This window comes from Coenobita brevimanus, chromosome 71 (genome assembly GCF_032717465.1).
Source record: "Coenobita brevimanus isolate Jiangsu-jjx chromosome 71, ASM3271746v2, whole genome shotgun sequence".
Taxonomy (NCBI): Eukaryota; Metazoa; Arthropoda; class Malacostraca; order Decapoda; family Coenobitidae; genus Coenobita; species Coenobita brevimanus.
The window spans coordinates 35,232,366-35,250,544 of record NC_137024.1 but is presented as its reverse complement, the minus strand read 5'-3'; the positions used below and the strand labels follow the sequence as shown (position 1 = coordinate 35,250,544).

General features: G+C 42.1%; 1 protein-coding gene across 1 annotated transcript in view; it reads right to left on the bottom strand.

Moving 5' to 3' along the window:
- Gen (XPG-like endonuclease) overlaps positions 1-18,179 on the bottom strand; it is a 114,407-nt gene that overhangs the window by 68,073 nt on the left and 28,155 nt on the right. Inside the window, 2 exon segments of the mRNA XM_080277845.1 lie at positions 610-716; positions 14,154-14,243. Of these exon segments, the coding sequence (XP_080133971.1) occupies positions 610-716; positions 14,154-14,243 (197 nt within the window).

Below are 18,179 nucleotides of genomic sequence, written 5' to 3'. Positions count from 1 at the left end.
CCCATATATTATTACTTTTGTTTTATTTGCATATGCTCTCAAATCCTTGTGCCCATTCCATCTCTTTTCCTCCACATCCCTTTCATTCTCTGCAGTCAATACCAATTCATCAACATAAAACATCTCCCATGGGAGTCCATTTCTTAGGTCACATGAGACACTCAGGGGTTCAAGACTTGACTCCTGATGCTTGCCAAGATTCATGGAAAACTCATCACTCAAATCTCCACTCACTCTCACTTGGATGTGAGCACCCACGTACTGTACATAGCCATATCCACTCTAACCTACCACTCCTTGATCCCAAGCTTTCTCACGGCCCACTTCACCACCTCCTTAGGGACTCTCTTGAAGGCCTATACTGCATAAAAAATTGCACTACATAATATGCATTTTTTAAAAATCTTTACCACTTACACTTTCTCTTGTATTTCTTCCATAGCCTGGTCATAAATAGACTGTAGTGCATCACTTCTGACAAACAACAGAGTACATGATGTCTGTGGCTGATACAAAGTACATACTGAATTGAAACTTCCTATACATCCATTAACTTAAAGTTACGTTAAATACTAATACACACAACTCCCTTTAATATTATATACTGACCTGAACTTCTCAACAGTACCCCTGCGATTTGCTGTGAAGTTGCGAAAGACTGTTTTGCCACCATAGAGGAATACATCGCTGTCTTGAGTGATAACTCCCTCCACTACCTGGGAAACAACATTTGTCAATATGACTAATGTATAGTATAAAACAGTACTCATTTTACATACCATACAAGCTCTCAAATCTGAAAATCTAAATTCAAAGAACTTTCACTTTCCAACATATTTTCACATGCTGTACCAGGTACTCTACTGATATCACCTGTCCACACATAATCAACAGTCAAGTTGCCTATGGCACGGATTTCAATGCCGTGGTTTTCTATGACACGGCAAGGTGCCAGAACCAGAAAAAATGAACCACGCGCATAAAATTCCTATGGCGCAGCAGCGCAGCAAGGTTTGAAACGCCCAGGCAAATTCCTCCGGTGGTTGGCACGCTCACCTGTTTGTAAACTAAGAAGATGGTGACCACTTCAACTCCATACTACAAGTGCTCCAACTGTGGACTTTCTTCTCTCTTTTAAGGATGTTAAACTTTACCAATTCATTAAGTAATAAAACATTAAAAATTTTTTCAGTATTGTGACTAGTTCATAGGTTTGTTTATAAAACCGCTATGAACAGGTTGGTGACGAAGCACCTATCTCTGAGCTAAAACGAAGTATAATGCCTCCCATCATCATCATCATCACATATATAAGAATGATTACTAATGTGTTAAATGTGAATTTTGTTGACACTTAAGCATACAAACTTAATCACATAAACATCTTCAATCAGTGTTTGACCAGGCAGCCTCTGCCATCTTTAATGTTTTGGTCAGTCAGCTGATCATTTAACACATTAATAATCATTCTTATATAGGTGATGATGATGATGGGAGGCATTATACGTCGTCTTAGCTCAGAGATAGGTGCTTTCTCACTAACCAGTTCATAGCGGTTTTACGAATGACTATATTATGCCCATGTATTGTTCATGTAATACATGTGTTGGCTGATTGCTTGACTGTGTGCCTGTGTAAAGTGGGAGCAAATGAGGAAAAGTGGGGTGAGAAGAGGGACTTTGGGCAAACGTCCAGAACCAAATTTCATTTTTCCCATATGTTTAGTTATTTCGATGGCACAGTTTTCTATGATGCGGGATTATTCCAGAACCAATTACCCGCGCCTTAGGCGACCTGACTGTACTTTTATTTACTTTTTTATTTTTTGAGAAGTAAAACAGCCGATAAATCAATACATGATTCTTCACCGTATCTACTGCAAATGGTACTGTAGCCTATTCATTATAGCAGATTCTCAATTTACACGAACCTGATTTGTGCTAAACACATTTTGTGCAAAAAGATAAACCCTGACCCTGGCCAATATATATATATACTGTATATATCTACATCTATCTATATACATACATACATACATATATATATGTATATAGCATCATCATCATCATCAGCCGTTGAGGTCCACTGCAGGACCAGTCTATCCCTACCGAAGCAGGGATGATATATATATATATATATATATATATATATATATATATATATATATACAGTAACCCCTCCAATATCCGGATCAATAGAGCCATCGGTAGGTTCGGATATTGGTTTCGTCCGGATATTGGGCCCCAGCTTATGGACTTGTACTTACGGACCCTAACTCAGAGAAACACCTATACAACTCCCTCCGGACATGCATAGCACCTATTTAACACCCAAATCACACCAATAAGGCACATAAATGACTGAAATAAATGCAAAAGAAACATAAAATGTGGGTTTAGAAGTATGTTCATACATTAATAAACATTCTGGTACTTATGGACTCTAACCGAACCTAACCTAACCGAACTCTGAAAAACACATTCCTACTGCACATGCATGAGGTAAGTTTAGTATGGAAAGAAGTACAGTATGACACTTTCTGGTAAGTATAGTATGGAAAAAAATACAATATGAAACATTCTGGTAAATATAGTATGGAAAATAGTACAACATGAAACATTCTGGCTACTTACAGCAAGTCCCTGGCCACCTCGATGAATAACCGCCTCCTCTCGGACTCTGACAGTAAGAACGATTTCCTGAAGCACTTGCACTACACTCTTCCTGAAGTCTTGCACTGAACTTAGTCGCTAACACACAGAAGTCCGTTCTTTTCACAGTGTTCACTTTAGTCCAAATAATGTTCCAGTTTAATTTAAGTGTTGCACATTAACTTTTCCCCAGTTTTTTTAATTTTCCAAAGCCAAAACAAAGAAGGTTAGTTACGTTAAATTTCTTTTCTACTTAGTCTTTTCTCCCAACTTGAAAACCTTAACACAACACACCGTTTTTTTCACTGCACAACACTCAAAATTCCCGTGTGGTCTAGTGGAGAAGTTCTTGTTGTTTATTCACTGTCAGAGCCCGAGAGTATCACTGGCAGGCGTCCAAGCGGTGCATCGGTGGGTCGTGGTGATGGCGTACCGACTACAGAAGACTCTGAAGACAGCCGCAAACTCACGTCGAGCGGTGACTCCACTGTAGCTGATGTGCTGGGCTGTGGCTCGGAGCATGAGGGCCTGTCTTGGGGAGGCAACGGAGTGGAACCAGGGCTTGGCACAGCGGGGGTCATGGGTCTGAAAAAACTGTCAATCGTTGACTGACGCAAGGACCGACGATTCTGGCGATTGATGATGCGCTGCCGGAAAGCACGCACTTCCTCCACGAGTCCCAAGGGCCCCATCTCCCTGTCGCAGTCCGGGTGTTCCAGGTAGTCTAGGACGAACTCTAGATGTTCCCGGAGTGCGCTCAGCTTGGGGATGGCTGGAGTAGTGTCCTGCTGAGCGGAGTCTGCATCATCATCGCCTTCGTCGTCGAAATCTTCAAGTTCGGGACTGACACCAGCAACCGAAGACGCGATCTCGATATCAGACAACGTCTGATACCCAGGATCGCCCTCGTCGTCGTCCAAGCACTCACGAACATCGTCCACATCAACATCGTCGCCGTGCGTACGTATCCGTGCATGGAAGTCATCCACGTCAAACCCTAGGAAATCGTACTCCACATCTGTTCCGAGAAGCAGACGAGACCAACCATTTTCAAGAGTTTTCACAGGGACTTCCTTCCATGCACTAGCCCAGTTGTACAGCGCAGACTTGATGTTGTAGCGGCGAAGGTTTTCCAAAGTCCGCTTGCCTCGAGTGTCACGTCCTTCCCTGCGCTCGTCCTCGTCCTCGAGAACAACCATCACCTCGTCCAGGAACTTCTGACGGTACAGGCGCTTTGTTGCCACGATCACTCCTTGGTCCATTGGTTGAATGACAGCAGTCGTATTAGGTGACAGAAACATGCACCTAATACGGCCATTTTCAGCAACCAAGTCCTTGTCGCACGGGTGGGCAGGTGCATTGTCGAGGAGAAGGAGAGCCTTTACCTGGTCGCGAGGAATTCCCAGTGTCTTCGTCTGGTAATGTATGACCTCCTTGACGAAGTGATGGTGAAACCAGTCTTTGAAAATCACAGCTGTGAACCATGCTTTCAAAGAATGGTACCATACGACAGGAAGGACATCCATCACCCCACGAAGGCACCGAGGCTGCTTTGCACGGCCAACAATAACGGGCTTAAGCCGGTGCATGCCGTTAGCATTGGCACAACACAAAGCAGATATCCGTTCCTTAGAAAGCTTGCGGCCAGGTACACGCTTCTCCGTCTCATCGACCAGAGTGTTCGTTGGCACCGAGCGATAGAATAGGCCAGTTTCGTCAGCGTTATAGACTTGACCGAGAGTGAGGCCCTCCCTGTCGATCAAGCCTTTCACCTTGTGCCGAAACTCGTCCACTCCATCCTCGTTAGCGTCCAATGCTTCGCCATGTGCTTTACGGTTAGTAAGGCCATGTCGTAACTTGAACGCGAAGAGCCAACCCTCGGATGCCTTGAAGTCAAGGGCGTCGTGAAGCCTTGCAAACTTCTCAGCAGCAGCCTTCAGCTCCGTTCCACGTACCATCACACCAGCTGCACGTTGCTGTCGATGCCAAATCAACGTGGAGCGGTCGATCTCTGCATACTTGGGGGTAAACATAACCTTCCTCTCCACGTTGCGTTTGCTTCTCGACGAGAAGTCAGCCGTGTACTGCATGAGCTTGTCTCGGGAACGCTTGATATCGAACAAAGTCGACCGGGCCAGGTTGAACTCGCGGAGAATGCGTGAGGAAGACCAACCTGCATCAACCTTCTCCAATATCTCCCGTTTCTTCTCCAGAGTCAACACCACTCTCTTCCTTTTCTCAGGAGGCGGGGCCATCATCACACACACTAAGAGTAGGGCAGAGAGCAGCAGGAGGCCTTGCAGCAAGTACGGCACCACCACAAAAGCGAGCACGTGGGCAGCCATGGCGAACAGCGTAGGTCTTGTCGCGGTGAGAAACAGGCGGGAAGTGGGGAGGATGCAGCGGCGCTCTATCAGACGTCGGAGGAATGACGAACCAAAACAATGCTCTCACGCGGCGCGCGCGGCAAGTTCAAATTACGGACGGCAAAAAATCGATTTTTTTTTTCCAATTTTTTTGGATTTTCGGACCATTTTGGGAATGTTTGATCCCAGGACGATAAGGTCCGGGTAGTGGGGATGTTCGGTTATTGGGCGTCCGGATATTAGAGTGATTACTGTATATATATATATATATATATATATATATATATATATGTATATATATATCATCATCATCAGCCGTTTGAGTATCCACTGCAGGACCAGCCTATCCCGACCGAAGTCGGGACAATACAGCCAATGTATCTCTACCAAGTGGCTTAGGCTGTCTGGTAGAGATTGTACGTAGGATGAGAAGTGTTTGTAAGTGTAACTATAGTGTTGGAGTGGCTTTGGATGTGTGTGTAGTCTGTGAACCAAGTGTAATCGGCCCACGCAAGCCGACTGGGTGCAAGCATACTTTACAGTAAGCGACACTGGTTCAACCACAGCACCCCTTATGTCCGCCAATGCAGTACGTGGCAGGGTGAACACTCCCAAAGTTTATTACCCTGGCGGGGCGCGAACCCTGGTCCACCTGTGTACGAAACGCACACTCTACCACTGTACCACAGAGGCTCCATGTATGTGTATATATATATATATATATATATATACAGTAAGACCTCACTATAATTGACTAATTGGGGCCCAAACCACTCCAAAAAATGTGAAATTCCGATAAAAGCGATATCCGGACTTCCCCCTGCTAATCCGAACTTTTTCCGATATATCAGACATTAGTCCAGATCGCATGAACAGTTCTTAAACTCTTTTGACTACCATGGAGGTACTATACTGTGTTATAACTTCACTACATTAATCAAACGGTATAATATACATAATAATACAGTACTGTACACTGATAAACATGTCTTTTATTTACCTTATTGTGGTGAACATAGCTGAAGTGGTCAGGCAGTCCAGACTGCTTCTGGTCGGGCTTTTTCCGATATATAGGAATTTAGTCTGGTAGCTCGTCAAGTCCGATAAAAGCGAATTCCGGTCTACTGAAGTCTATTATATCGAGGTTTTACTGTATTTATATATATAGTATATTTATACATATATATATATATATATATATATATATATACATCAGTATATATCTAATATACTACAGTATAGCACTAGCCATGTGTGTATGTGTGTGTGTGTTTTGGGCAGCCAAAACTGCACATTCAAATCGCACCAAAATGGGCACAAAAATTGCAAAAAAAATCACTGATGTGAAAAAACTTGGTCCCATCACGATTGAAAAACTTTTACTATATTTAACCCTTTAAGTCCGGGTCGGGTCTTAAGACGGGTTCTCTTGATGGATTCCGGGTCGGGACTTTTGAGTAAAAGAGCCTCAGGCAACGGGTGGCATCGTTTGATACCCCCAACCTTCCACGTTGCACTCAGAGGGGTCTGGGCTCTGACGTCATATGTAAACAAACCTGCTGGTACAAATGTACCGGGTTTTAGGGTGGATTTTTTTTTTATTTTCGCATTTTATGCTCAAATAATTACCTAAAAATGACTCATAAATCATAAGATAATTTTCTACAAACAAATATATGCCTAAAATCCTTCAAAAATATGCTGTAATAACAGTACATGTGACCGATTTTTTTTTTCACGTCTGCAACGCGCGGAGGTTAGGCAGCGCGATTGTGCGTAGCGTGGAGTTAGAGGGAAGTCTTCACTTTTCGCCCTCAGCACAGTCTTCAGATGAGATGGCAGAACCGGACAGCAATTTGCAGAACTCTGAAGTGACTAGTAGACTTGATGAAGAGAGGGAAGTGCATGACATCACCGATTTTGAAGGATTTTCCGACAGTGATACACAAACTCCGTCAACCTCAGGGGTATCAGTGAGTAGTGCTGGCGTGAAACGTAAGTTATCGCCAGGTTTGGAGTACGATAGTGATGACCAGGAGAGTGGTAGTGACAGTGAGGGGATGGCACAGGAGAGTGGTAGTGACAGTGAGGGGATGGCAGACAGTGACAGTGATGGATTTATTCCCATGAGTGACGAGAGTGATGATGATTCAGACCTAAGTGATGATGATGATGATCCCAGGGTGTGTGACCCTCCCCGTAGGCCTGGTGGTATTGGTAGTGCTGGTGGATCTGGGTTTATCTGGGCAAATGGTGATAGATTCATACCAAATTGCTATAGATTTGATGCAACTCACAGTGGAGTGACAAGGGCTGCTGGAGTAGACAAAAACAGTTCTGAAATGGAGTATTTTCTCCTGTTTTTTGATGGTGAAATTCTTGATTATTTGGTACAAGAAACCAACAGATATTATCAGTTCATGAAGGACAAACATCCTTTTTCTCCACACAATAAAATGAAACGTTGGTATGATACCAGTGTACCTGAAATGTACACATTTCTTGCACTCCCTCTTATGATGCCACAAGTAAAGAAGCAAAATGTTCGTGACTACTGGAACCGAGATCCACTGATTCATACCCCAATATTTCCCAAGTACATGCCCAGGGACAGGTACCAGCTACTCATGCGATTTATTCATTTCACAGACAACAACCATCCCAGTACTGATGACCGCCTTTGGAAGGTTCGTCCAGTAATTGAAAAGATAAGGGAGCGTATTCGCTCCTTCTTTGCACCCTATCAGAAACTTGTTATTGATGAAAGTCTCATTCTGTTCTGTGGCAGACTTATATTCAAGCAATACATTCCCTCCAAAAGACACAGATTTGGAATAAAAATTTTTGTTATTTGTGACTGCCTAACTGGCATAGTGTTAGACATTATAGTGTACACTGGCACTGATACTGATGTACCTGCAAGAGATCCCCTAGGATTTTCTGGCTCTGTGGTAAAAAAATTGATGGCACCATTTCTGAACAAGGGACATGTTTTGTATACTGATAATTGGTATACTTCCCCATCCCTGTGTAGTTTCCTTCATGATCATAACACTGGTAGTTGTGGGACAGTCCGGAAGAACAGGAAATATCTTCCAAAGTTTGGAGGACGTAGTGCTCGAGGAACCTGTGAGCTCTACAGAAGTGATCCTTTGCTGTGTGTCAGATGGACAGATAAACGGGAGGTTTGTATGCTGAGCACCTTCCATCGTGGCAACTTGATTCCATCAGGAAAAGTGGACTATAGAACAAAAGAACCAGTCCTCAAACCGGACGTAGTAACTGATTACACAAAAAATATGAGACTTGTTGACAAGTCGGATGCCCAAATAGGTACTGTGGAGTGTATCAGACGTACCGTAAAATGGTACAAGAAGTTATTTTTTCATATGGTTGATTTGTCAATGCTGAATGCCTACCATATGTACAAGGCAGAAACCCAAAAGAAGAAGTCACTGAGGCACTTTGTTCTGGAAGTGGTGAGACAACTGCTCACCAAGTATGGAACACTGAACAAAGACCGTCCTGGACGCCACTCTGAACTAGCTGCTGACAGACTTGTAGCAACGGGATTCGCCAATAGGCACTATCTACAAAAGCTGCCTTCAACACATACCCGAAAGACTGGACAGCGATCATGTCATGTCTGCCTTCATTCTGTGAGAAAGCCGCGGAAGAACAACCGAGTGAGCACATGGTGTAAAGAATGTGGTGTCGCACTATGTTTTGAGTGTTGGCGTGACTACCACACACACTTGCAAAGTTCTAGCCAAACAGAAGTAATGGATAACAAGAAGAAAAGTTTTGTTGAATGAGAGGAAATAAGTTCTGTTCTGATTAGTGGAAGCACAGGTAAAAGTTCAGAAGTTGAAATTAGTTTTTTGAATATGGAAACAAGTTCTGTTTTGAAAATAATTGTACACAGAAGCAAGAAATAAGTTTTTCTAATAAGAAAAGAATGTTCTGTTCAAACTATAAGAAGAAGAAAAGTTTTGTTGAATGAGAGGAAATAAGTTCTGTTATAATTACTGGTAGCATTAGTAAAGTTCAGAAGTTGAAATTACAATTTTTTGAATATGGAAACAAGTTCTGTTTTGAAAATAATTGTACACAGAAGCAAGAAATAAGTTTTTCTAATAAGGAAAGAATGTTCTGTTCAAGCTATAAGTGAAAACACCAGATAGAAAAAAGTTGTTTGTTTACTTTCTGCGGCATCCTCATGGATTACCCATACTGCATTCATCAGCTTCATCAGCTGTAATTTCAGTAATGGGTAGGTAAAATATATTTATTTTATTATTTTTATTGATATTTCATCATTATCCATCATCCCAAACACATAAATCATAAAAATATGACATGTCAAATTTCCCGAAACTTTTGCCTCCCGGGGCATGTCTGCGGATTCTGAATTGCCTCACAGAGGGGTTAATGAGCGATCACATTTTGACCAAAAAATGCTGCTCCCGGAGCCTGGTATAGGATCTCCGTAGAATTTTTTGCCCAGAGGTAGAATTAAAATGAACTGTAGCAGTAGCCATGTGTCTGAGTGTGTACTTCGGACTTGCTTTCAGACAACTTGGGTTCCATTCCCGAAACTGCAAATAACACGATCAATTGGTTTCGTTTTGTTTTTAAAGGCTCCAGCATGCTTGCAAGCGTCAGCCTTGGTCACTTAATAGCGGCTCTCCATGCTGCATGGACTATTGCAGCCTCCCTGTTCGGTCCCTTAACCCTGAGGTCACACTTAATGACTTCGTCCCATGTCTATCTCGGTGTACCCTTCATAACCCCACCCCCAATATTAACACTTCTCACCTTCCTCACCCAGTTATCATCCCCCATCCTCTCCAAATGCCCAAACCATCTCAATCTACCTCTCCTCATCACAACACCAATACACTCCAGTCCCATCCTACCTCTCAACTCTTCCATCGTAAACCTAGCCCCCCTAGACCTTGCAAGCAGGGATGCACTACACATCCACCTAATCATTGTCATTTCTGTACATCTGAGCCTGTGAATATTCTCCTCCTTTACTGCCCTGGTCTCACTACCATACAGCATTTCACTCCTAACACACGCTGCATACAAAGACCCCTTAGCATGTAGGGAGAGTCCTCTCAATGTCAGGAGAGGCAAGAGCTCCCTGAACTTCTTCCAACCACTTCTCACCCTAGCCACAGAGCTAGCTCCAGCCCCACCTCCAGCACACAACATGTCTCCCAAATAACAAAACTCTTGCACACACTCAAGAGATTCACCAGCAAGTTCAATCCTTTCACGCCTGACAAGCTCCACCTTCTCTCCCTGACACGCCGTACACATAAAATCAGCATTATCTCGCAGTCTACCTCTGATATCACTACATCTCTTGTGCACTCATTTATCACAGACACTGCAAAAGATGGAATTACTTCCCACACCCTTGTGGCAAACTGCATATGGCCACTCTCCCTCGCCTTTGACAGTACCGCCACCAACCCTAGATATCATCACTTTTGTTTTATCTGGATTTACCCTTAAGCCCTTGTGCCCCATACCATCTCTCCACAACCTAATTCTTTCCTCCACCTCCCTTTCGTTCTCTGCAATCAACACCAAATCATCAGCATACAACATCTCCTGCGGGAGTCCGTTTCTGAAGTCATATGAGAGGGTTTCTAGTACCATGATAAACAACATGGGACTCAAAACTGATCCCTGATGCAGACCAACGTTCATGGAAAACTCATCACTCAAATCTCCAGTCACTCTTACCTGGGTGCGAGCACCCACATATACAGCCATAACCACCCTAACCAGCCACTCCTTCAAGCCAAGCTTTCTCATTGTCCACTTCACCACCTCTCTAGGGACTCTGTCAAAGGTCTTTTCCAAATCAACAAAAACAAAATACAGATCCCTTTTCTTACCAATACTGTATATTTTTCCTGAAGCTGTCGAACAATGAATATGGCATCAGTGGTTCTTTTGCCTGGCATAAACTCAACCTACATCTCATTATTATTCATGCTTTCTATAATCATACCTTTCAAAACTCTCTCCAAGTGACAATGTTACACTAGAACAGCACATAAACATGATGCAGGAGCAAGTGCGAGGCGCCCGAAGGGCCCACGAGCACTTGTGTGTGTTTGTATATATGTATATACAGTATATACAGTATATATATATATATATATATATATATATATATACATGTAAATATATATATATATATATATATATATATATATATATATATATATATATGTAAATATATATATATATATATATATATATATATATATATATATATATATATACAGTATATATATATATATATATATATATATATATATATTTAAATATAGATAGACAGATAGATAGATAGACATATATATATATATATACTGTATATCTATCTATCCATCTATCTATATATATACATGTGTATCTATCTATCTATCAATCTATCTATACATAAAACCTCGATTTAAGGGACCTCCATTTAAGGGATTTCAGATTTAAGGGACTCCATATTCTACCTCACAATTGGACAAGAGCATTCAAAAATGATACGTAACATCTAGGTTATACACATTAATATGTTTCTTTATACAGTACCCATAAAATAATATTCATGATCATATAAATAAGTAAGATAAGTGAAACAATCATTGCATTTCATAATAAGATTGTTTTTATATGTGGTAAAACAATGGATATTTTCAAGTAAGGGACAAGTTGGTTCCCCATTTAGTCCCTTAAATTGGGGTTTGAGTGTATGTGTACAGTATATATATATATATATATATATATATATATCCATCCATCATCCAATTCTACATTGCCCCATGAGGAGCGTAGAAGCCCGGTGCTAGGCAATTCGGTCCTTACATTTAAGATGAGAGTGACCAGCCTCACTCATCCCTGAGTGGCATTACATGAGCAATAACCCAAACCACCCCTTGGATATAAACCTTCACCGGCCCAATCCGATTGGAGCCCTGTAATTACCCACTAAACCACCAGGCGCCATAATTTGGCAATATGGTTACCACCTAGCGTAGTAAATGGTTTCCTGGTGTACAGGAAACCATTAGGCTTGTCACTCAGTGTAGAATCACCCACAGGCAGAAGGAAGAGGAAAGAATGAAGGCAAGAAAGACAAAAGAGGGAGTGTAAAGTCACCCGTAGGCAGAAGGACGAGGAAAGAATGAAGTAAAGAAAGACAGAAGAGGAAGGAAGGAATGAAGAGAGGAGAGGAAAGGGCAGACACTCGAGAGCAGCACTACATCAATTGAGTGGATGGTGAATGCCCCCACCTACCACACATATATATATATATATATATATATATATATATATATATATATATATATATATATATATATATATATATATATATATACAGTACTGTATATACAGTTGTAGGCATAACACAATAATACAAGTACAGTATATGTAACTACGGTACGTAACTATATAGCTATAGGTAACAATATGTAAAACAGGTAGTTATGTCTGACTTCTCCAGGAAGAGTTACAGAATATATCCCCTTGCCTACACAAATCAAGGATGTCAAACACCTCTGATCATGTGTTGGAATTGTGACAAACACACACACACACAAAAACGTATGCACACATATGCCCACACACTCCAGCCGGAAGCTAGAGGAGGATATAAGTCCGATATCACACGTAGGAGAGTTAGTAGAAGACAGAGTGAGACAGAGTACGACAGGAGAGAACAAGAGTTAGACAAGGAGAGAGTGATACAAGCAGGAGAATGACAGTAAAGTAGGAGGACAGCAGCTAGCACAAACTGCTACTAACCATAGGCTATACGGGTCACGCCAATCTCTTAACTTTTATTCAAGTAACAGTCTCAAATTAAACTCAGTCGACCCAAATCTGCCTGTTTCATCATCCCACTTAAAATATGAAGAGAATAACGGAACAGAGAAGGCCTACACTGATTATCTCCTACACGCCTCACCAATACTCTCTCCTAACAACTCTCCCATTGATAATTCAACCAAATAACGTTCTCTATAGAAATATCAACACAATAACTTAGATTGGTGGCAGCAAACGTACTCCATTACAACCAGTGATGTTTTCCTCAGGACCAGAGCCTACTCTTCCATTCATATCGTCCATTACATTCACTTCATAGCTCCTGGGTATATCTCCCACTGCTTCATCCAGTTCATCCCAAAACCTGTCTTTCTCTCACTCCTCTCCTCACAAGGTGCATACGCTAAAATTACTGCCACTTTCACCTTCTCAGACTTGAACTTGATACACATACACCTCGTGCTGACACATTTGTAATCTCTCATTCCACTCTGCCATACCTCATTCATCAACAAAGGAACTCCTTCCTTGCCCATTCATGCCCAATCTAACACATTTCACACCCTCCCGATCCTCCACTTCACATCCTTTCATCTTTGTTTCACACAATGCCATCATGGCATATCTCGCACTCTTGAACACATTCACCACTTCCACGCTCTCCTCATTCACACCTCTCACATTCCACATGGGCATGCGAATCTGCCCATTTGGCTGGGGCCCTTGGTAGGTATTGGGCCCTGCGAGACTCTCTGAAACAACTGCCATGATTTGGTGGTTTTGGATAGGGGAATCTAGGGAACACTTAGCTCGGCCAAAAACCCCGGTTATATGGTTACCACCCAGTGTAGTAAATGTTTTCCTGGGTACAGAAAACCATTAGGCTTGTCACTCAATGTAGAGACCATAAGACATCCCTACACTGAGTGAGTGGATGATGGGTGCCCTCATCCACCACATTTTATTCTGCTGACAGATCTTTTGGGGTGAAGGGGTTGGAAACAGCCTCAGTTAACCACTTCAGCATAGAGATGTATCTTGCTTTACTGCAGCTAATGTCAGACAATTTTATACAGCTGAGGAGATGCCCCTTAGAAAGAAGGGGTTATAATCCTACATGTAGCAATATATGATCATTTAATGCTAGATGCTATTATAGTGTGATTTTTAGCTTTTTTTTTTTTTTTTTTTTTCTATTCCTGCCCATGTATGAGGTGTGATGATTTCTTCCATTACTTGCTTAAGAAAGACTGAGGTGCTGTTATGGAGTAAAGCATGAGTGACACACCTGATGGTAAGAGAGAGCAGCACATGTGGCCTCAGCCTCGCCTTCCGCCTGCACACACGGCACACCCAGCAGCTCCAGCACCTCACCACACTGACAATGAATTGCATACACATACAGTACAAGAAGGCATTAAGTAATGGATGCAGGCTGGGGTTTAAGTACAGGTGGCAATACCTAAGTACAAGTACTGAAGAAAAGTTCAACTACAAGTATAGAAGAGCTGCACAGTACGTAAGTCCATGTTCAAGTACTTAACAATGCACAGTACATCCCCATAGTACGCGAGTTCCGAGTACACGATCCCCCTTGTACGCGAGGACCTATTTTTTTTTTTTCTAATGTACTTTTTATTAATACACGAACTGAACTCCTTGTAAGCAAGACGGGCAGTGAAGAGTGGCCCAAATCTGGGGTTACCCCGAGTACGTGACATTGCCCCCCCAAGAAGTGATAACAGGTAAAGGTCTATCTATCTATTGCCAGACGCTATAATCCTGTAAGGGGTGGACATTTGACTTTTGAGTTATTGGTTTTACGGGGAGGGGCACTAACCCTCCACCAACCCACTTGTTGACACATAGGAAGCACGCATGGGTTGGTTATATGGTTACCACCCAGCTTTGTAAATGGTTTCTTGGCTTACAGGAAACCATTTGGCTTGTCACTCAATGTAAAGCCACCTGTAAGGGAAAGAAAAGCAATAAGAAGTGACAGGAAAGATGGGAGATGTAGGAAGAGAGGAGAGCAGGCACAGAAAAAGAATGATAAAGGTTCAGGAAGAAGTAGGCAGCACTACATCAAGTGAGTGGATGATGGTCGCCACCACCTAACACCAATGATTTACCTAGTAAAGCCATAATCTTGCAGGTTTATTTATATCTTATGTAATATGTCTTAGATAGTTTCCCTGTATAGTACAATACTCAGGTCTGAAAGGTGTCTCAAGGGTTGCCCATGAAAGGGGGTGCCGCCCATATGTAATTTTTCCCATAAGTTTATGTATTCACAGTATGCGAATTCCTAGTACACGACGTCCTCTGCTGCCCATATAGGCACGTGTTAGGGAGATGTACTGTACGTAAGTACATTTCAACATGTTATTTATTATTACTACTTGTAAATGACTTGTTTATTTCAAAATCAGTAACTAATATCTAATGAAGAAGCATAAGATGGTAATAAACACAGTAAGCTCACTAAAATGGGAATAAGCTAAAAAAAAAAGTTCTTTTACTTGTGCAGTTCTCAGACATTAGGCAGCGAACCCTGGTCCACAGGGCCCTAAGTGGGTGAAGATCTGCCTGCAAGGTAGTAAGAGCTGCCCATAATGCCTAGTGAGTGAAGTTGATTAGAAGTGAGCCCACTCACTTGTAGAGGTAATGATACAAATCTAGATAAATGTCCAAGTTTAACTGATAATCCAGAATTTAATAATAAAATGGGAAATTTGTGATACAAAACATAAGTGTGATACTCGCAATCTTTAAAAATATGGGAGACAAGTATATTTCTCTTGGCTTGTAATTAGATTTGTGATACAAAACGTACATGTGATCCTTGCAATCCTTATAAATATGGAAGTATATTTTCCTTGGTTTGCAATTTATAATTAGTTAATAAAATCAGAAATGATAATGGCAGATATTTAACCATTAAAGTACAGTACCCTCGCGTCCAACACGGTAATATTGTCATGCATGGGTCACGTGTTGGACCAAAAACGTGTTGGACTAACAACAGAGCTTATGGGGAATATGAATTATGTCAGCAACCCTAGGAAAAGTCACCCTAAATACCTACCATATACCTATACATATATTGGTACTATTGTAATTATAATAAATGGTACTGTGCTATGAATGATAACTAACCTTTTAGGATAGTGTTGGTGGGCTTGCTGGGAATGGAAGGTGGTATCCAAGGCTGTAGGTAGTCCTACTGGGTCCCCGGAGGATGGCTGCTGGCGTCACAGGCGGGTAATGGCTGTTGCTTCTCCTCAACCTCCCTCATAAATCCTTCGAAATCACACTCAGAATCACTATCTTCGTCCACAGCCATGGAAGGTCCTGCTTCTGCCTGTCCTAGCACTCTGTAATCCTCGACAAACGGCATGCTTCTCACACTGTTGCCAGAGCCCCGTCTCGTGACTGTGGAAAGTGATCGCTGTCGCTGACTCGGTAGAGAATAAGGAGAAGCAACTTTGTTTATAAACTGGTACACACGCCGATGAGAAGGGTTTCAAAACGATTGATATTTATTCTAAAATATTAATATGTATTCAGTGTCAAGTTAAATGTTCAATGCTGTAGTACGATACATTCTCTGTCGAGTCGCCTGGGTTTTGGTCACACTGTTTTGCCCGTCGTATCCTCGGCAGGAATCCATCCAGATGAATTCCAAATGCCCGTGGTATCGTCGGCAATTTTACCACGTTACCGTTCCAATTTACCATCGTATCCTTGGCAAACCTGGTATGAAGTGCCGTGTGATAGCCTTCGGCTGCCAGGATCTTGTCTTGGTTTGTTTTTATGGTCCTCACGTTGGCTTCATTCATGTCGTAGGCCTTGGCAATGTCAACTTTCCTCTCCCCTTTCTTCTTCCTCTCGATGCTTTCTAGCTTGGTGGCCTGAGGGAGGTACCGACGCTTCTTGTGGTTCTCAGAAGGCTTCTTAGGCATCGTGAGCAGGGTAAAATGCAGTAACAAGGGCAGAAAATGCAGCAAGAAAAAATCACCTTCCAATGCAATTATGCGACTGAGTGGCGCTGTGGCGGGAGAAATTTAAACAAAACATCACGTGACACCAGAAGCGTTTTTAATTGGGCGGCATCACGATCACGTCACGATAGCGGGCGGAGAAGGCTACTTGATCAGAAGTTTTCTATCTATCTATCTAGATAGAAAACTTCTGATGAGATACTGTATCCACTTCCATTTTATTTCTCAATATTTCTACCAAACTGTTTATCAGATATGGTGCATGATACTTTTTAATTGGGCGGCATCACGATCACGTCATGATAGCGGGCGGGGAAGGCTACTTGATCAGAAGTTTTCATTGGCTATTATCATCTTGGGAATGTCCAGTATGACCGTGTTGGACTGGGGGTGATCGTGCTAGAGTCGAACTCTGCAGATTTCGCCCACTTCTCGGAGCTCTGTGCGTGTTATGCTAACACACTCGTGTTGCAGTAATTAAATCGTATTAAATAATACTAATTATTTGCTCTCCGTGCTGGACCTGAATCGTGCTGGACTAACGCGTGTTGGACGCGAGGGTACTGTACTAACCGGACCGATCGATCCTTTTCCAGAATTTCGCTTGATGCCTAATATGACCGACAGAGGAGCCTTTGTAAAAAACTGAGGACACTAAGCTTTGGCCTGAGCGTGACGTATATCGATGTAAACCAACGAGAACTAATGGCTGTAGTCTTAAACTGTGGGAAGGCGTTCACCTTGCCCTATCGGCATCTTTTGGTAGTCTTAACGCACAAAAGGCAGAGCGTTCCCCAGTGAACAGGAGAGGATTACCACAGCGGAGTACTGGAATCTGTGGGGAGTCTCATAACACCCCTTCGCATGCCCCTTCGTCATATTATAGCAACCTTGTGTAAAGAAAACTATGTAGAATTTGAAGGATCCAATGGTGTGTGTGATGGGAATTTTAATTTAATGATTAAAACATTGTGTAAAGAAAAAAATAAGCGTTTAATATTTTTATCGTTTTAAAAGACTTCACTGCTTCTCTGGAGATGGTTAATTTACGACGAGACGAAAACAAAGATGAGATACTGTATCCACTTCCATTTTATTTCTCAATATTTCTACCAAACTGTTTATCAGATATGGTGCATGATACTTTTATAATTTTTGATTAGTACGTGAAATAATTCCTGGGGTAAAGAATGGCCGAGTACTACCTAAACAGACGACTGGTGCACAGCCAGTTAGTTTGAATTACGAAGTCTCATGTATGTGTTTGGTGAGCTTTTCCAAGTCCGCGTTATTTTGTTTTGGCTTGACAA